Here is a 21,420-nt window from a genome sequence, read left to right on the forward strand (position 1 = left end):
TAAATGCGGGAAAATGGCAAACTATGAATACAGTGATGAGGGTCGGGGAGTTGAGAGCAAGCAGAGATCTTTGGGATGATTGGGTTGACCTTCTAGTTCTGGAAGTGAAAGCACTGAGGTCTGAGAGGTCTGGGGACTGGGCTCAGGTTATTCACAGACTTGATGGCCATGCGGGGTTAAGAACCCAGGACCTTCAAGAAACAAAACAGATGAACAGAGGGGAAGGGAAGGAAAAATAAAATAAGATGAAAACAGAGAGAGAGAGGCAAACCATGAGTGACTGTTAACCCTAGGAAACAAACTGAGGGTTGCTGGAGGAGAGGGGGGTGGGGATGGGGTAACTGGGTGACGGGCATTAAGGAGAGTACTTGATGGAATGAGCACTGGGTATTATATGCAAGTGATGAATCACTGAAGTCTACCTTTGAAACTAATAATACACTATATGTTAACTAGCATTAGCCTGTTTGCCACCCAACCATTCCATGTCTGCGTTCACATTAGTTCTTTTCCAGAAACTTCAACTCCTTACCACCCTTTAATATTTATGGCAAAATACACCCATTAAACCAGTTAACATTTTCTGACATGAGTGATAGAATTATTCAAATGATCACCAAACTGAATTGTAACAATAAAACATGCTTAGCAAATCTGTTAAACATCGGACTGATGAATATTCTAGCCCATCCTCATTTTGAAAAATATAGATTTAGTCTAATGAGAAGATATTATTTTAACTTGCTGGTTCATAGCTTATAATAAATCCACAAGGAAAGGTAAAATGTAGACCTATTCAGCAGACTTCACTCTGTCATTTCCCTTTAAAAAGTTCTTAAGTATAGAGCAGTGGGAATATTTTAATGCTATGCTAATGAAATTTGAATATCTGGGCATTTCCATGGGAGCTGCTTTATAAATGGGCAGAAGGATGGTATTTTAAGAGAAAGGTTAAATATTCTGTGATGAGATGCGTCTGCCTCCTAAAACCAGTGCAAGAAGTAATGGCAATTAGGCGTTTTATAAAATGTGGGCATTCGTGGAGAGCTCTTCAAAGCGAAGGCAGACACAGCAGGAGAGAAGTCCTTTCTCCACCACTGCTGCTAGGCTCTCCTCCTCCCCCCAGCTTTGGTGGGGTCCCAGAGACCTCAGGAGAGCTGAAGAAATAATTATTCTCAATCACACCCCCCCCACACACACACATAGCACATCACATGAAATCTAGATTTTATAAATCCGGAATAATTGTGAACTTCCCTTCCTTCCCACAAATGTTTGATGGCTTTTTTGGCCAAGTTACCATAAAACAAACTATTTCATTTAAAGCTTTGTCGTGGGCTCTGACTTTTCGTCTTCCCAGTTCACACAAATATTTTTCCCGCCCTGTCTGCCCCATCACACGCCCTATTCAGTCAGCTCCAAGCGCAGTTGGAAGCCTTAACACAGGGATGACCATATCGGTGGTCCTGAAGCTCCCCGCCCTGGCCTGCGGCCCATACCAGCACCACACAAAGAGCTTTCTCCTGACGCAGTGCTGTGGGCCTCTCTGGAACCCACAGCCCCGGGCAAGTAGGAGGTTCTCAAGCCACACCATCTATCTGCGCATCTGTTTCCTGGTTCGGGAGTAGGGGGTGGTGGACCTCCTTGTTGTCCTGGGTTGAATCCAAATTGGGTGAGGTCTCTAGGAAGCACTCTGCTGGATCTAAATGCCTGATTGTGATTGTAGAACCAAGCCCACTGAGGACAGAAGCACCCTGGCTAAGAATATGACCAAGGATGAAGTGGTTGAAAAACTCAAAAACCATATCCAGCAGCGGGACCCAGCATTCAGAAAAACATTTCTTGACTTCAGCAAGGAACTTAATGGCAAAATTAATGTGCATGACTTCAAGAAGGTAGGAGAATGGGTTTCTCTGTGTTTCTGTGTTTCTTTTCTTCCTGGAGCAGTTTGGTGGTTTTGTTATACTAACAGGCCTTGTAGGATGGGCCGTACATTTTCTGCAAGGGGTCCATTCCCTTAAGGGCAAAGCAGATCCATTTCAAGGCATCTTTCAACCATGTAAAAGGATTCTTTCAGCCCAAAATGCCTTTGGCAACTTCCTTCAGAGAATACTTTTGGTATGGATGTGGCCAGTTTTTGATATTTAAACTTTCCAAACAAAGTGTTTGGCGGTGTTTGGGCAGCTGCTGAGTACCTGGCTCCAGGCTCAGGCATCAAGTACATCCTGGAGCAGAATGGGGGGTGGGCCCCTTTGCTGCCAGCGGGGAGGTCCAGGGATGCTGTGATAACAGAGCTGTGGTTTGATCCTCGAGAAACTGAAAAACAAACCTGGCAGTAAAAGTGGGAAGCTCAGAGTGCTGATGGGAACTGGGAGGTTCTGCCAGAAAGGACTCAGCTTGAAGGGTTCTGCATAGACTTCTCAAGGAATTAATTTAAATGATTGCTTAAAATGCCTGTTACGACCCCTCTAGCTAATCGTCTTCAGCTATTTTTAAGACAAGCATTTCAGTTACTATGTAGCATTGTCTGTATGGACAAATTTAGAAGAAGGCAGTGAAATATATTTCCAAGAAGAGAATAATTATATTGGTAGCTACTATCCACACAGGGTTGGGGGGATGGGACGGGGTAGCTACCAACACAGCCCAGACTTCCCACGCCCCACCCCTGCCCCAAGACTAGAAGATGTGGAGGGCACGTGGGGCATGGTGAGGAGAGATTCAAGAAATAGTTGGGAATAAAGGGTAATGGACAAGAAAGAGGAAAATGGGTAAAGAGTGACTCCTCGATCTCCGGGTTGGGGGACCAGGTGGCTGACAGTCAGTCACTGATGACTCTGGTGAGCAGTTTCAGCGGGATGGAGGGTGGTAAGTGGGCGTGACTCACCTGATGCTCTCAGGGCGCCTTGTCCTAGACTCCTTCGCCCCTAAGCCCCTCATGCCCAGCAGTCTTGAACAATCACAGTGCTCAGTGCTCTTAATTCATGGAGTCAGTTCATAGGTTCTCAGGAGATCAAGAATCCACTAGGCTGCCGCTGATTTTGCAGGGATTTTTTCAGGGGTTACCTTAGAGAAGGGCAGCAGGTGGTGGCAAAGCGGGGACCACTACCCCAGACCGCAGAGTGCGGGCACAGATGCTCACTCTGCCCACCTGAGAACAGGTCTGTAAGCTCAGCCGCAGGTTCTTCCGTCTTAGGGCTTCTCTGCCAACTCTAAGCCAGTGGCTCTCCTGGTGGCATCTCTACTTCCCAGACCGCCCTCCTAAAACTTCAGTCTCCGGCGCCCACCTGTCTACTCAACTTCTTCACGTGGGCGTCTGGAGATGCCGAACTGCCACCAAGGCCTTTCTGTCAGCAGCCCTTCCGTTCTCAGGGGCAGCCTTGTCCCAGTCACTCAGGGCTCCAATCTGGTGTCTTCCTTGACTCTCTCCTCTTCTCCCGCACCCACGCCCAGTGCATCAACAAAGTCCATTGGCGCCCTTAAAAGTCACCCCGGAGCACAACGACTGCTGTCCCACCCCCTCCGCATCCAGCCATTGCTGCCTCACTGGGCTCCCTGTGCCTGTCCTTTCCCCGCTGCAGTGTGTTCTCAACCCAGCAGCCAGAGTCACACTCCGATGGGTCTGCAGAGAGGGTCACTCCTGCCCAGGACCCTCCGGTGCCCTCCCCCTCCCACTCCCACGGTTATACAAACCAGAGTCCCCGCAGGGCCTGGAGGGTCCGGCACTACCCAGCCCCTTGCTGCCCCTGTGACCTCCACCCTTACCACCCTCCCCGCTGCTCCCCTCACTCCAGCCACACCAGCCTCCTGCTCTGCCTCTGACCGCCGGCCCCTGGCTGTCCCCTCTGCCTGACCGGCATCCCTCTGCTGGCTGCGTGACTCTCCTCCCCACCTCCTCCAAGCCTCTGTCCACCTGCACGTCGAGGCGACACTGGCATTCCCGGAGCAAACACTGACTGCCCTCCCACCCCGATCCCCTTTACCCCAGGCTTCCTTCCACGGTGCACTCGCCTCCTGCCATCCATCTTGTACTTAGCATCCTTCCCTTCAGGTCTTTATTCTGCTGTTTGCCTGCCTTCCTCTGTTAAATCACATGCTCCAAAGGTGGACATTTTTTTCTCTTTCGGACCGTGAAGCATCCCAGGTGCTTGGCACAAAACAGGGCCCAACATTGACTGAATGAATGGATGAATTTGAAGAGTCACTAGAATCCCCAGTGGAGCCCAGATTGGATGCCACTTGGGGACTGAGGGAGGCAGGTGTTTCAGAAGCCTATCGGGATTCCTCGGCATGAGGCTGGTTCCCACACCTGTCCGTGGCACTACCCAAGCCCACCTTAGCCCCCTCCCCTGCCCCTGGAGCTTCCCTACATTCTGGCTCACCTTCGGGGCAGCTACATGCACAGTTGGTCTGCTGCTTGCTTCACGGTGGTGGCCGCATACCTCTCCCTCTCCTGTCTCCTGGCTTCTCGCACACTCCCCTGCCTTCTGAAGATGTGCCCACGGTGAGGGCAAAAGGAAAAAGAACCCACGAAAGGACAGGGCCAACACGCAGGGAGAAAAGCTGCTGGTTGTTTTCACGACTGATTCGCTGGGAACCTAGTTAGGCAAGTTGTCAACTGGTTTCCGCCCTAGTGACTTGTTGGGTTTAACTTTTGGGAAACATCCTGTTGTGACCACCCTTTTAGCCTGAAGATCAACAACCCTAGGGTGTTTTTAAACAGTCCACTAGGGACCTAGGTTTGACCTTCATAAGCTGATACCTTCAAAGCATTTATGTATATAGAAACTTTGTTGTTAATGGAAGGGAGTATTTATAGATCAGGGTGCTTCTACCGGTGAGGTCAGAGCTGGAGAAATCATGGTCTTCCACCTTAGAAAGAAACAAAAATTTAGATTAGACCTAATGCAGGGCGAGCTGGGTGAAAGACGGGCAAGCTGGGTGTAATATGGGCTTGCAGGATTTAGGATGCGCTAGCTGGGTTGCACTACAGGCTAGCTGGGTGTGATTGCTGGCAGTTTTGAGGTTGTATCTGGCCTCAGAATTCTGGAAGAAGGACATTAATTTTAATAACAATGTCCTTTAACTTCTGCCTATCTTTTGGGTTATAGATACGCAGCGTTCCTGCCTTGTCTTTCCCAAATCTGCCCCACAGCAATTAGTATGGTGCAGTGGTTGCCCAGTTTCATCCCAGAGGAATTGGGAGTGAGGCTCTCAGTCACATATCCCTGCTTGCCCTACTATGGATGCATGCCATTGTTCATAATTTGAACATCGGCAGCACTTAGCCATTGGCCCAGATACCTTGTCCTCTAAATTAGAAGTGCTCATTCTTTATTCTGACCAGCCATTGCCTGGCCTGTGGTGGGGTCAGAAGGTGGTTGGCTGCACAGGTTCAACGCGGGAGAGCCGTAATAGAATCTGGAGCCGGATGGGACCTTGTGGGTCACCAAATCCAGCAAGTCCCCGCACTGTCATTGCTGGGGACTGTTACCAGTTTTCACCACCGTGGTCAGGAAGATTTTGTCTGCTATAAGGATTTATTTGTTTACTAATAATCTGTCTCCCCATCTTTTCCCTCTCTTTAATGTAAAAGACATCGGAGTTTCTGGAGAGTGTGAGGAGACCAGCCGTCCTGCCAGAGGCAGAGCTGTTGGGGTTTTAATGGATTCAGCTTGCTTTCTGTGGTTAAATGTGTCATTCCCAGTGGGGGAGGCAGAGGGACTGTTCTTTCTGGAATGCCGCTAGACCTGGTTGGGGTAGATTGCATCCAACATTAAATCATCTCTCACAACAAGCCCGAAGGCATATTCTTTCTCCCAGGAAATGCCTCTCTCCTGGTTCATTGCTCACTCTAGCTGCTGCACCACATGGCCTGTGACTTTTGCATAGTTTGTAATGTGTCGTTGTATTGAAATGACAAGTCAAGAACTGGTGGCGGTGCAGGAAATGGTTTTTGAATTTCAGGGTGATCTAGAATCTTTATATTCCTCCCCTAGATGCTTTTTCCTACTCTCCCTCTCCTTCACATGCTGAGTTAGCAGCAAACCCCCCAAAACTGTGTCTGATGTAAGAGAGGTGGTTGTTTTTCTCTTTTGTAATGAGGAGTCCAGACATTGTGCAGGGCGGCCCAGCAGCTCTACAATGTCTTCAGAGGCCCCGGCTGCTTCTAGCCTTCTCCTCATTCAACCTCATTCTCGTGCAGGGAATACAGCTGCTGGGGCACCAGCCATCACACACATTTCAGGCATAAGGAAGGAAAAAAGTGAAGGCAAAAGGCTTGAGCCAGACAAGTACTTCTTTTTTTAAAGGGCTTTCTTGTAAGCTTCTCTCAGCCGCTTCATTGTATTGACCAGGCTGTGTTATATAGAGATCTTATAGAGAGAGATACATGATTTCTTGCTGGGTATGTTACTACCTTCAGAAAAAGCAAGGTTCTGGTTGTAAGGGAGAAGGAGGGAGTGCACACCGGGCAGGCAGATGTCACCGTCTGTGCGGTCCTTTCTCTTTGTAAACATTTTGAGGGTGCCTGTTCTACGCTTGGTATAGAACTAAACCACATGAGGACATGGAGAAAGCAGAAGTTTCATTGCTTGGGGCCAGTGACCCATGGGGAACATAAAATGACAAAACATCCAAGGACACGTAAGTCAAGATTAGTCTAATTGCATAATTAGGCTAATTGAGCAATTCCATCCGTCAGGAATTTGAGGAAGGCTTTCCCTTCCAATTCCCTGTAATTGGCTATTCCTGATGGTAAATTGATATTCTTCATCCTCGGTAAATACACTGTATGTTGTTTGGTTCACTGTTATCCTTAGTCCATCCCCGAGTCCCACCTGAGGCCCCTGGAGACAGACATAGGGCTGCAGAACTCATCAGCAAAGATTCCCTAAGACATGGATTAGCAAAGCAAAAGTCTGTGACAGCCCAGCCCAGCGCCCCAGATTCTTGGTGCCCGTGGCTCCTTGCTTCTCACCTGCCTTGCTAGGGAGAAGGTGAGCTTTCCTTCCTCTTCCCAGCAGAGTGTCCCCATGCCCTCTGGGGACACATAGCTAGGAACTGGCACCCTCCCACCCCCAAGCATCACTTCCTAATCACACAGTCTTTCCCACTTGGAGGTCAGGGCCCAGGATATAAACCAAGCCCCAGGAACAGCATCGAGCCTCTCATAGACCTTGGGAGCAGATAAGCAAATTAAGTAACCATGGTGACCCGGGAAGACTTTGATTTTTTTTAAAGTCTAGTATTAAATATTTTCCATCTGGTTTTAAACCTTCTGTTGGGAGCATACAACTCTGGTAAATAAAACAGATATTTAAAAACTCTTTATTGTATATTACAATCAAGTTTTGTGAAGGGGAAAAACAAAAAAAAATTAGGGAACCTTAACAGGGACAAATAATGAATTCTTGCCATTTTTGACAACATGGACGGATTTCAGGGGCATTATGCTAAGTGAAATAAATCCGAGAAAGACAAATACCAAATATTGTTACTTACATATGGAATCTAAAAAACAAAAGAAGAAACAAACAAAACAAAGCAGGAAGAGACTCAAAGATACAGGAAACTGTAGGTTTCTGGAGGTGGGGAGTCGTGGGGCATGGGGCTAGGTGACACAGGTGAAGGGGATTAAGAGCTACAGAGCTACAGACCTCCATTTATAAAATATATCAGTCCTGGGGATGTAATGTACAGCATGGGGAATATAGTCAATAATATTGTTGTAACTTTGTATGGTGACAGATGGTAACTGTAACTAGACTTATAGTGGGGATCATTTTGTAATGTATAAAAACATCGAATCACTATGATGTATACCTGAAACTAATAGGAAGTTGTATGTCAACCATACTTCAGTTTTAAAAACTTTAAAAAAGGACAAACAGAAACTTTTATAGTAAAAGACTCATGGATATATCCACACCGAATCAGAGACCCCGAGAGCAGATCTGCGTGGGGTCATCTTCCCACTTTTGCTGTGAAAGGCTTTTGATATCATGTTGCATTTTGGCTACTGTGGGCACAGAGAGTTCTCCATGCTTGCTCTGAGGCCCCGTCAGATTCAGCACATGGAGCACCGACTCTCTAAGCTTGTTGGGGTTGGGGGGTGGGGGGCTCATGACTCAGGTAAGAAAACAGGGAGAAAGAGATGAAGTGCCATGCTCTTGAGGACCGGTGGTGGGGGCTGGATGAGTAGACCTGGTTCTTTAGCTTTGTGTTCCTAACAGCTTCCCAATGGTGCTCATGTTTAAAGGGTGACCTGTGTTCAAAGGTCACATGTTCATTTTTGTTGGACCACGCCCCACACAACCATCAGAAGTCTGTATTTCTCCATCTTCTGGCCATAACCCTCTGCCAAAGGCCAAAACGACTCTTGCAGCTTCCAGCTGTGCCCCAGTGGGCCAGATCTTCCAGGGCAGGAGCAGCTGCTGACCCTCGGTGTCAGTCGAACTCATCTCCAGGGCTTCTGTTTTTGCCTTGTGTTCTCGGGGCCTTCTCCCTGGATGGCCTTTGTCTCCTAAGTACCACAGTGTGGGGACTTGCCTTCAGTTCCAGAGGCCGGCACTCGTCTGGAAGGGGAAACCAGTCAGGGTCTCCGATTTTGCCACTCCAGCGCCACCAACCTAGCGAGTGCTCTGCTGAGTGGCCTCCCGCCTGGCCCAACCCCATTGCTCAGCCTCAATTGCGCTCCCAGAATCATCAGCTCTTCTCAGGGAAAATGCAATTGCATAGCCTCAGTTCACCCCTGAAGGGTCCTTCTCGCCTGGGAACTTCAATCCCTCGGACCTCCTGGCTTTCTCGGCCATCCAATGCCTTTGCATTATCTTCTAATTGCTGGGGCTCTTCTAGCTGTTTTCACTGGGAATGTTAGTGCACTAGGAATTGCTCCATCCTATCCTGAAGCAACCGAAGTCTGTCGGTTTTATTAGTCTTTTCCAAGTAACAACCTTTATTGTTACTTTTGTCTTATACATTTGTTTTATATTTATGTATTTCTGCTGTTACTTCAATGATTTTTTTCCTTCTACTTGATTGGGATTTAATTTGCTTTTCTCTTTCTAATTTCTTGAGACAAAATGTTAGATTATTGCTTTTTAGCCTTTATTTCTCTTGTGTACGAATTGATGGCTACACATTGCCCTCTAGGTACAGGCTTAGCCACATCTACAAGTTTTGGTATATCATTCATTGTCATTCAGTTTAAAATATTTTACAATTTCCCTTGTGATTTCTTTTTCCCAGTGGTTTATTTTAAAAAGTGTATTATTTAATTTCCACACAGTTGGGATTTTCTAATTTACCTTTTATTGTTAATTTTAAAATGGATTCCATTGTGATCAGAGAGTAAATTCTAAAGTCTAAATGACTTCAGGCTATCCTACTGAGGCTTGGATTATGACCCAACATATAGACAATTTCAGTAAATGTTCCATAAGCCCACGAAAAGAATGTATGCTCCATCATGGTCCTTCAGTTTTCTAAGTATGTCAATTAGATTGATTTCATTAACTGTGTTTTTCAGAACTTCTGTATCCTTATCAAACTGTTGCCTGCTCATTCCATTAGTGAATGGGAGAAGTGTGTTGAAGTCTCCCATCTGATGGTGAATTTGTCTAGTGAAGATCCTTCTTTATTCTGTTGATTGTTGCTTTATTCACTTTGAAGCTAAATTATTGGGTGCACATAGATTTAGAATTGCTGCAACTTCCTGTGAATTATCTCCTTTATCATTATGACATGACTCTTGATACAGAGTACTGCTACTTACCTTTGAACCTATTTTTGTCTGATAATAACATAGTTAATTCAGCTTTCTTTTGATTCATGTTTGCATAGTGTATGCTTTTCTGTCCTTTCACTTCAAACTTTCTGGGTGCTTATATTTCAAGTAAGTCTCTTGTAGGCAGAATATAGCTGATATTTTAGAAGATAGGTTGTGACAGTCAGTCTTCTATTTGGAGTATTTAATTACTAATATTGTTGGTTTTATATCTGTCATCTTAATTTTTTTTTCTATTTGACCCAGCTGTCTTGTGGATCTTCTTGCCTTTTTTTTTTTTTTTAAAGAATATTCAACTATTTCTGTTAGTCCATTTGCCCCTCTGTTAGCTTATTGGTGAGAACATTCTTCTGCCATTCGTCTAGAGGCTACCACTAGCAATTGCAACATGCATTCTTGTCTTAGAGTTTGTAGTTAAATATAGATCATTATGTTTACCACTTCCCTAACTGCTGGATTTAAAAATGCTTTAATTTCACTTACCCCTAAAAATTGTACATCTAGGTTAAATCCTGCAAACACTGTCATTATTATAATAATAAATAAGCTGTCATGTGTCTACACATCTACCCTTGCTCTTGTTCCTTCCATCGTACACTTTGTGCTAGCACCTGCACTCATTTTTATTCTGTCTAAAGGCCTCCTTTTGTCCTTCTGCTAATGCAAGTGTGCTGGCAACTAATTCTCTGAGTTTCCATGGTTTTTTATGTTGTTTTCCTTAGCCTCTACCTCCCATCCTTGTTCTGGTCCAGGACCCCATCCAGGATCCCACATTACACTTAGTCATCACATCTCCTTAGCTCCTCTTGGCTCTGGCAGGTTCTTTCTCAGACTTTGCTTGTATTGCACTGACTTTGACAGTTTTGAAGATTACTGGCCAGCTATTTTGTAGAATGTCACTCTCTGGGATTTGTCGGATATTGTTCTCATGATTAGACCAGGGTAATGTTTTTGGAAGGAAGACCACAGAGGTAAAGTACTCTTCTCATTGCGTCCTGTCAGGGGATATGCCATCAGCATGGCTGATCACTGTTATACTGACCTTTGATCACCTGGCTGAGCTGTCTGCCAGGCTTTTCCTCTGTAAACTTACTCTTTTTTCTCTCTCTTTCCATTTGAGGAAAAGTCCCTATGTACAGCCCACAATGAAGGAAAGGGGAATTATTATGCTCTACCTCTTTAAGGGCAGAATATCTACATAAATTATTTGGAATTCTTTTGCATGGGAGATTTGTGTCTTCTGTCCCATGTATTAATTTGTTCATTTATTTATATCAGTATGGACTCATGCCTCATTATCCTTTAAATGTCGGTATGATCTTTCATAGGGTTTCCTTTTCTACTCCTGATTTTGGTAATTTTTAAAAATCTTTTCTCTTTGTTTATTGAATAGTTTAGCTGGAGGTTTATAACTTTTATTGATCTTTTTTATAAAACAAGCTGTGTTTTCATTGATTTTCTCTATTGTTTGTCCATATTCTATTTCAGTCATTCCTAGTCTTATCTCTTAGTTCTTTTCTTCTACTTACTTTTCTTATTTTTACTTCCTTTGTGTTTAATTTGCCTGACACATAAAGGGATTCTTCTTGGAAGGTTCACCTTGAGAACCTGGTAGAATTCCTGGTGGTAAAATCCATGAAAATGTGGCCCCCCTCCAAAGACTGGGCCTCCAGGAGTTTCTCAGTCTCAAGCTAATCCTTGCTCTGCCTCCAGTAGTTTGTCAAAATTACCACTTAAGCATTCCTACCAGTTTGTGGCTACAGTGGCTTCTGCTCCAGGTTAGCTGATCTTGGCTGTGATTGTATGTATCCACCTGTCTTTCCAGATGTCAGTTTTCTCTGATGGCTCTAAGAAAAGTTACTGATTTTCAGTATGTTCAGCCTTTTTCTTGCTGTAGCAATGGAAGTGATGACTTCCAAACCCTTCACATGTTAAACCTAGAAGCAGAAGTTCACTCTTACTTTTTAAAGATATTTTAGCTGGGAATAACAGTATTTTAGGTTGGCAGTTACTCTCTTCTGACATTTTTAAGATATCATTCCATTGTCTTCTGGCTTCTAGTAGGGGTGTTGATAAATAAACCATCAAGTCTTACTGTTGCACATTTGAATGCAATGTGTCTTTTTCTTTCTCTAGCAGTTTTTAGGGTTTTTCTTTTGGTCTTTGGACTTTAGCAGTTTTCTAGATGTGTTAAGGTGTGCCTTTCTTTGTATGCATCCTGCTGAGGTTTGCAGGTCTTCTTGAATCTGTAGGTTGATGTGTTTAATAAAAATTTTGTGAAAAATTCCCAGCCCTTGTCTCTTCTCCTTCTACTCAGGCCCTGTTCTCTCTGTCTTTCTTGGCCTCCAGTTATGCATGTTAGACCAGTTCACAGGATCTTACTTATATTTCACTCTTTTATGTACTTTTCACTATTTTTCTTTCAGGGCTTCAGTCCCAGAATTTTCCATTGACCTGTCTTCCAGTTTGTTAATCCTGTGTTCTGCTTTTCCTAATCTGTGGTTAATTTTATTCATATAGTTCTTAAGTTTAGTAGTTTTCAGTAGTTTTCAGGGATTTCCATTTGGTTATTTTTAATATATTCCATATTTGTGTCTTTTCTTCTATTGTCTCAACATATACCTCTATTTTCTTAAACATATTTATAACTATTTAAAAATCTTTTTTTTCCCTGCTAATTCCAGTATCTGGGTCACCTGTAGATCCTTTTCTATTGCTTTTATTTCCCTCGATTTGGGGTCACATGGCCCTGTCTCTTGATGTGGCAGACAGATTTTTATTGAATGTCAGATATTGTGTTAAGAAAATTGAGAGGCTCTAGATAGTGGCACCCTTTCCTTTGCTGGTCAGGTAAAGTGGGGACTGATGACCTTAATTCAGTTAAGGACTGAGTTGATTTGAGGCTGGATTACAGTTTCTCAAGGCTCCATTTGCTTTTTTCTTTTTTAATTCCTTTTCCTAATTTAGCCTCCAAAGTTTGTAACTCAGAACTTGGGTTATTCTCTGAGCCCTTGCTCCTGAGAAATCCTGAACCACAGGATGACAAAAAAAATCCCATTTGCCTTTCAGAGGCTTTCTGCCTTGATTCTTCGTCTTCTGTCCCACACAGCTTCCAAACTCAGCAAACATCTTGAGGGGAAAACCAGCAATGCTGGGCTTAGTTCTCTGCTTCCCCCTCTCATGAGGAATCTGTGAAGTCTCTGGTTGGGGTGTCAGGTCCCATAAACACATCACAAGTTCTGTTTGCTTCCCCACTTGCTGGTAACGACCATCTGCCTGGGCCACCAGCCCCAGCCTGAGCCTCTTGCCCTCCTCTCACAATGCATGAGTGAGGTTTCTGAGGCTCTCCCTCCTCTCAGACTGTTGTCCCTTTGAGTCTTGGTTGCCTCAGCAGCTCGCTGTACTTCAGAGAGATGTTTTGCTGTATTTTATCTGACTTTTCTCTTGGTTCTCAATGGAAGCATAGACCTTCCGCAAGGAAAAATGTGCCACCACACTGAACATCAACCATTTTGTTTTTGATGGGCATTCACTTCTCTTTTCCTTTTGAAAATCTCTTTAAACTATCTTTCTTTAGGTGTCTCTACATACTGATGTTTTTATTTCTACAGAATGGAATCCCGGGAGTGGGGCTGCTTGGTCTAACATAATATTTATAAACACATGTTGTCTGTTTGCTTTTTTTTTTAAGATTTATTTATTTATTTAAGAGAGAGGGATCTTGGCAGGGTGGGGGAGGGGCAGAGGGAGAGAGAATCTCCAGCAGGCTCCCCACTGAGTGCAGAGCCAGATGCGGGGCTTGATCTTACAACTCTGAGATCATGACCTGAGCTGAAACCAGGAGTGGGACACTTAACCAACTGAGCCACCCAGGCGCCCCTGTTTGCTTTTTAAGACCAAACACTATAGCAGTTCCTATTTCTAATAGCTATGCAATAGAGTATCTTTTTTTCCAACACCTGTTAGCAATAGGCTTTATAGCTCTTTTAAATTTTTGCTGGTCTGGTAGTTTTAAAGTAATAGCTCAGTTTAATTTGTATTTATTTCCCTGACTACTAGTAAATGTGTGATTTTTTTTTTTTTTTGCTATTAGGATTTGTTCTCCTTGAACAAATGAATTGCCTATTTACATCCTTTGCCCTCTTGTCAGTGTTTAAGAGATGTTTATTACAGATATCATCATTCATCCTGTGCTCATAAGAAGCTTTGAGTTCCCAGTTTACCCACATCCTCTGGATTCTGACCCCTGGAACTTTCTCCCCTGCAAGACTCTGTTTCTCTCTTAATCAGACCCCAGCCTCTGCCCTCCCAGTTTCTATGGCTCTTCTCTGACACTCGTCCCTTTGGCCAGCTCCAGCCTGGTTCTCTCCTGAAGGCCCTGCTTCCCCGGAGCCCATCTCCCTCACTGAGCTGTGGGCTCAACAGGGGCAGTTATCTGCGGCTTTTCCATTCTCCACCCTATCCCCAGCATCCAGAACAGGGCCAGCATGTAAGTGCTCAATAAATATTTTTTGAATGAACCCCATCGATTTTGAAAAGCATTACAGTGTTTTGGTTTAAAATGTAAACTCTGGAGCCAGGCCACCAGAGCTGGAATCACAGCTCTGTTATTTAATACCTGTGTGACCTTGGGCAAACCTCTCTGGGCCTCAGTTTTCTTATCCCTAAAATGGAAATCATAGTAGTCGCTACATCAGAGGATTGTTATTAGAATTAAATGAGCACATATATGTGCAGTAGTGTCCTAGGGATTTGTAACAAATTACCACAAACTAGATGGCTTAACACCACAGAATTCTCTCACAGAGAATACTTCTGGAGGCCAGAAGTCCAAAATCAAGGTGTCCACAGCATCGTGTTCCCTCTGGTTGTAGAGGAGGATCCTTCCTTTCCTTGGCTAGTCCAGCTTCTGATGGTTGCTGGCAGTCCTTGGCATTCCTCAGCTTTGTAGCTGCCATTACTCCAATATCTGATGTCTTCCTTTAATGTCTCTGTGTCTTTACTTGGTGCCTCGTCTCTGTGTGTCTGGATCCAGATTTCCCTCTTCCAAGGATTGCATTCATTGGATTGAGGGCCCTCCCTAATTCAGTATGACCTCATCTTAGCTTGATCACGTCTGCAAAGACCCTGTTTTGAGTAAAGGTCACATTCACAAGAACCAGGGTTAAGACTTCAACGTATCTTTTGGGGGGACATAATTCAACTCAGTACAATATGTGAACTCTTTCAATAGGGCCTGGCTCTTGGGTTCACTCTTGTATTCCTAGTGTCTTCAACAGTACCAGTATATAGGTGTCCAAAACAATCTGTTGAATTAGTTAATTGATCAACGCTTTGTCTTCTGTACTACAAATATATCTTCAAAATCTATCATTTGTCTTTTTGTTTTGTCTTTTCCATTAAAATGTTTTAAGTGTTGTACGACCAAATGTATTTGTCTTCTTTCCTGTCTTCCTTTTTTTTCTTTTCTTAAAAATAAATTCTGGGTTTGTGGTCTTGGTTAATAAAGTGTCATGCCTCTAGCTCCCAGGTCCCCCTCCCATATTTTACAGATAATCTCCTAGACTTTCTTGCAAGAATTTTTACTGTTTTTTTTTTTAATGAAATGCTTAATCCATACGGAATTAATTTTTATATTTGGTCTAAGATGCGGCTCTTCTATATTTTCCCACCAGATTGTCACTTGTGAAATTCTCATTATACTTGGGTCTAAGACTGAAAATTTTGATTCTGTTACACTGATCTATACATCTTTTCTGTATCAATGCAATATGGTTTGATTGCTTTTTTTTTTTTTTAGTGAAACTGATCTTTTCTCATTTTTCTTCCTTTTCACATTTTCTTGGCATTCTGAGGCCATGTTTATATTTGTCCATATAGACTTTATCCATTTGCATTATTAGGATCCCCCCAAATATGTTATTAGGATCACAATTGGATTTACATTAAATTTATGTATTAAAAATGTATCTGCTTTTGAAATCAAGAAGAGAGAACATAACAGAATGTGCAGAAGGGGAGAACAGAGAGCCTATCATTCCCAAGGGGAGTATGGCTGTTCAGTGTCCCCTTCTCCCACTGCACTCAACTTAGCGCTCAGCTCTGGGCCTCACAGCTTGTGTCCACTTGCCCGTTGGACAATAGATCTGACCCTAGGATTTGAGAACAGCCTCCTCTAAAGGAGGAATGGCTCATCTGCTCTTATCTTCAGTCTTCACAATCTGTTACTCACCTGCCCATGGAAAACTCTAAGATTTTACACATGTATGCAAGAATGAACAGGTTCTGGATATTTGCCTCTAAAATTACATGTCTGGTCAATTTAGTCATTACACCTGCAATTCCCCTTGACATTGAAAAGGTGTCAGATCACACTGAGGCTGTCGCATTTCACAATTTTTGAAGGTTAATTTTGGTTCAGCATTTTATCCTTCTGAGCCATCAGAACACAATTTTAGTCTTGGTGGGTTCTACGGGGATAATATATTTTTAAAAGTCTAAACCAAATCATCATTGTCATCATCATGCCTGCAGCAAAAGAGAAAAGAAAAACCACTGTTTTACAACTCAGTGATCACTGTTGACAAGCCATTGCTCTGTCTGCAGGTCCAGAGTTGGGCGCTAAGGTTGGAGGAAGGATTGGTTTTGAAAATGTGGTGCAGTACCATCACTGGGGGATTAGGTAGAATTAGATCAGGTGGACCAGATAGATCTAGCTTATGGACTAGAAATTTTTAGATTTGAGGTGTGGTCGGATTATGATCATGGTATGTTTCCAGAGGTCACAGCATTGCCCCCAAGTATATAGGATTTCAGCAGATGCAAAGAGCTGAAAAGGCCCTCAGAGCTTGTGCACCTGTCATTATCCTCTCTCCACCCTACCTCCTCCGCTGTTCACCATCTCAGTGGATGCTTCCCTTAGCCCAAGGATGTTGGGCTTGGTCATGTGGCTTTCTATGACATGACGTGCCATGGATATGGCCTGAGCAGCAGCCTTAGATCTGCTGTGTGCTTTAGCTTGGCATTGTGCCCCCACGATCTGCTAGTAGAAGAGCTTTCCCAGGGTAGCTGTTGTCCCTTCAGTTTGATCCCCAGAATGGACACATCCGGAACAGGCCTAAACCCAACCTGCAGCCTGATGCCAAGCCCAGTCAACCCACAGCCTGAATCAGAAACACCTAGCCAAACCATCTTATATCCGCCAAGACTGCACTTGAACTGCACATCCATGAGCGTGAGAGTAAATGCTTGTTTTTGGGTCAGCCACTGGGCTTTGGATGGTTTGTCAAGCAGAAGCTGGCTCATGGAGTCCCTGTTCCTGTTGTAACCCTGTCCCAAACATGTGGCACATAGAGGCTCGGGGGACACCCAAACCCAGTTTCAGTGGCATCCGCTGCAGGCTGCACAGGCTGTGTCATCTGAATGGGGAGTGACACACTTCCCAGCATGTGGCTGTGCAGCCCGTTACTTCTAGAGCCAGAAGCCTCCACTGTGAATCCAGACCATCACCAGTGCTGGGTTGTTGTCATTGGCCACCAAGCATCTCTGGACAGTAACCCACACCTGAGTTACTGGGGTGTCTGCACACTACTCCCGTGCGCCCCTGGGCTCTGGGCCCCTCATCTGTAAAAGGTGAGGTGGAAGCAGATGCCATCAGGCTCCCCCGGTGCTGCGTCACAAGATGCTGCCGTCCCACGGTGTCTGGCTAGCATGTGTCCACACCTCTGCTCTGCCACGTACAGCTGTGTCTGTCCAGGAAGCAGGTGGCTTAGTTAGCTTTCTTCCTAAACGTTGATCTCCTCATTTGTAAGATGGAATTGGTCATATTTCGTTGAGGAGCACTGCGAATTTAATTAAGATGATGTGTGAAAGTCAGGTTGGTGCAGTGGCCAGCACCTAGTAGATCTTCAGTCAGATTCTCTTTTCTCGGTGACACCTGTGAAGTTTCCATCACCACCTGGGGGCAGGAAGGAGTGTGGACAGCTGCAAGGCCAGCTCTGGCCCTTGTCATGAGGTGGTCAGAGCTGGGACTCTGTTTGAGACGCTTGCCAACTTAAAACTCTCACACCTGAGCCACTGTCCCTGGAACACCCACCACCGGCAGTGTTCTCAGGCAAGGGGCTTTTATCTGCGATGCTCCAAGCAGATCACTGCAAGCAGATCCTCACTGTAAGAAATGCTAAAGGAAACTCTTCAGGATGAAGGAGTTTGATACCAGGTGGAGCTCAGATGACCAAGAAGGAATAAGGAATATTGGAAATGGTACAAATCCAATTAAATACAGAAGGCTATTTTTTTTGTAATTAAAACATGCATATGGGGCACCTGGGTGGCTCAGTGGGTTAAGCGTCTGCCTCCAGCTCAGGTCATGATCCCGGAGTCCTGGGATCTAGTCTCGCCTTGGGCTCCCTGCTCAGTGGGGAGTCTACTTCTCCCTCTCCCTCTGTGCTCTCTCTCTCTCAAATAAATAAATGGAAAAATCTTTTTAAATGCATATGAGTGCTTAAAGCAAACATTTTCACATTGTCTCAGGCTTTTAATCTATGTAGACATGGAACAAAGGACAAGAGTAGCTTAGAGGGCAGGGTCCGGGTAAGGCCTAGATGGTCCTGAGGGTTCTTCATTTTAGGTGAGGCGGTTCCATATGAACTCTAAAAGTAGCCTGGGAAAATGTAGGGGCATATATTATAATCCCCAGGAAGATCACCAAAAAGATGACACAAAAAGGCCCAGTGAACAAGTATTCCTCACACGGAGAGACGGGTGGATGTTTCTCTGGAATGATGTAGCCTCTTGTGGAAGAACCAGTCTGCAATCTAAGGGACATCCCAGGGATGGCAAGAGTGACGGTTTTGTGAATCAGATTTATGCCAGGGCCATGGCTTATCACTCTTTGAGGAACTTTCTTAGGGAAATGCCTTGTAGAAAAGACCCAAGGACTCGACTTGAATGGTTAAATGTTTTGAAATCTGCTTTATAAATGCTGCTGTTTAGGTTTACACTGTATGGTAAATTGCCTCCAAGGGTCATGATAAATCTGGTTGCTTTGCTATTGTGTTCATCTTAGAAATGAGAGTGTGCAAAAAGCTCTGGGGACACGCGTGTTTGTAAAGTGCATGCTGCCTCTTCTGGTGATCACACCCTCTGGGTTTTGCGTCCTGCATAATGCTCTGTGCCCGTCAGGGGTTGCACGCCTGCAACCTCTGGACAGGCTGCTGAAGTCATGCCTAACCTCTGTGGTGTTTCACAAGCCTCCAGGCTGTGAAACATTTGCCTACAGACATTTCCTTACTACCCATACATATGTTTTTGTGAAAGGACTGAGCAGGAGGAATTTGCAATGAATAATTCATGTGTAATTGTTTTCAAAATATAAAGTTATTTTTCAAAGAAAGCAACCAATCTATCCGCTTCAGAGTCCCCCTGCCGCTTGGGTGCTTCTGTGTAGGCCGTAGCTTTCCATCGAAACACTCATGCCATCCTGTGCTGGGCCAGGCTGTCCCACAGAGCTGGGATAGGGTGCATGTGCAGATGGCGCAGAGCCGTAAGAGTTCCTAGCCAGCGCCACTGCTCAGGTCCCCAGGCGGGCCTTTGGGATCGTCTTGGATTCCAGTGCTACTCTCCACCAAGCCCCTGCAGGCAACGCCACCACACCTGCATTCCCTTCCCTTTTCACTCAGCTTCCGATCCTGCATCAGACACCTCCTGTAGCTTGTTTACTTTAACTCACACACACAAGCCAAGCCAAGGCCAGGGCCTGACCAACTGGGCCAGTACAGTTACAGCGAACCACTGTCGCATTCTGTTCATTACTGAACCCGATGGTGAGAATAAGAACAGTCAGTGGTGCCAGCTCCCTGGGTCCTGGTCCCACACATGGAGAAGGATGCACCCAAACAGAAGGAGCCAATGACAGCACACAAGTTGTGGATACCCTGCTGCAGCTCAGTGGGTTTACATTCTGCAGTTCTAGTCTGGAGAGGCCGAGGCAGAAGGCTCCATATCTATAAAGACCTCAGCACAATCCTGGCATGTAACAGGCAATAAGCATGATGATGGTGATGGTGGTGGTAATGATGGTGATGGTGGTGATGATGGTGCTGATGGTGATGATGATGGTGATGATGGTGATGGTGGTGATGATGGTGCTGATGGTGGTGATGATGGTGATGATGGTGATGGTGATGATGGTGGTGATGATGGTGATCGTGGTGATGATAGTGGTGATGATGATGGTGATGATGGTGCTGATGATGGTGATGATGGTGATGGTGATGATGGTGGTGATGATGGTGATGGTGATGATGGTGGTGATGATGGTGATCGTGGTGATGATAGTGGTGATGATGATGGTGATGATGGTGCTGATGGTGATGATGATGGTGATGGTGATGATGGTGGTGATGATGGTGATCGTGGTGATGATAGTGGTGATGATGATGGTGATGATGGTGCTGATGGTGATGATGATGGTGATGGTGATGATGGTGGTGATGATGGTGATGATGGTGGTGATGATGGTGATGGTGGTGATGATGGTGCTGATGGTGATGATGGTGATGGTGGTGGTGATGGTGGTGATGGTGGTGATGATGATAGTGATGATGGTGATAATGATGGTGATGATGGTGATGGTGGTGATGATGATGATGGTGATGGTGATGAGGATGGTGATGGTGGTGATGATGGTGGTGATGATGGTGATGATGGTGCTGAAGGTGCTGATGGTGATGGTGGTGGTGATGGTGGTAATGGTGGTGATGATGATGATGATGGTGATGATGGTGATGATGATAATGATGCTGATGATGGTGATGGTGGTGATGATGGTAATGGTGGTGTTCGTGGTGGGGATGATGGTGATGGTGGTGATGATGGTGGTGGCAGTGATGAGTACTGTCTCATCTCATCCCCTGTTCCTCTCCCCCTTGAGCTTCCTCCACAGAATGCAGTCAGTGTGGAACTGACCCTGCTGTCCTCTGCTCTCCAACTTACTCTGGCTTCTGTGGCACCAGAGCCCCTGATCTGTGTTAATGGCTGATCTCTGTATTCCATGTCCCCTTCCCCTCTGAAAACACAAACAAACCCTTCCTTCAAAACCCATCCCAGACTTTCTGCTCTCCCAGACAGGTTTCTTTCATCTGTCCTGGGCGAGTTCAGCCATCCTGGATGTCTTTGGCCCTTAGATGCACACATTTCAAGTGAACTGATTCAATGTCCTTTTCTGGAAGAAAACCCATGTTTTCTGATTTAAATTGTGGTGCTTTGAGAGCAGCAGGGATGGTATCTTCTGTCCTGCCTATATTCCCCTCAGCATCCCTTCTGGGGGGAATTCACCTGCAGGCAGGTAACACTGGCCACATTGTTGGCCTACTGGCCACTGACAGAGGGGTGCAGCATCATCTGCTCCTTGAGCAGCCCAGCTAATCAGTTTCCCCTAGGAAGGCATCATCTAGCTAATTCCACTTCACTATGTGCAATGCAGGGAAGTGCGTTTTCTCATTTGTTCCTCCACCCGCCCAACCACTCACACAAAATGGAAACCATTAGTAAGCAGTAGGTTCCATGTGGTAGAAGGAAGGGACCATGGGTGACTCTCAGTGAGTGCACTCATGTAAGGAGAGGAGAACAGG

At 45.1% G+C, this 21,420-nt stretch overlaps 1 protein-coding gene across 9 annotated transcripts in view; it reads left to right on the forward strand.

Annotated features, from left to right (window-relative positions):
• Positions 1 to 21,420, forward strand: part of EFCAB6 (EF-hand calcium binding domain 6) — a 222,441-nt gene that overhangs the window by 113,126 nt on the left and 87,895 nt on the right. For all 9 annotated transcript variants that reach the window (XM_027591704.2, XM_027591711.2, XM_027591706.2 and 6 more), the window contains one exon: positions 1,727 to 1,895. In XM_027591704.2, coding sequence (XP_027447505.2) covers positions 1,727 to 1,895 — 169 coding nt within the window. The remainder of the gene's footprint in view (positions 1 to 1,726; positions 1,896 to 21,420) is intronic.

Source organism: Zalophus californianus, chromosome 9 (genome assembly GCF_009762305.2).
Source record: "Zalophus californianus isolate mZalCal1 chromosome 9, mZalCal1.pri.v2, whole genome shotgun sequence".
Taxonomy (NCBI): domain Eukaryota; kingdom Metazoa; phylum Chordata; class Mammalia; order Carnivora; family Otariidae; genus Zalophus; species Zalophus californianus.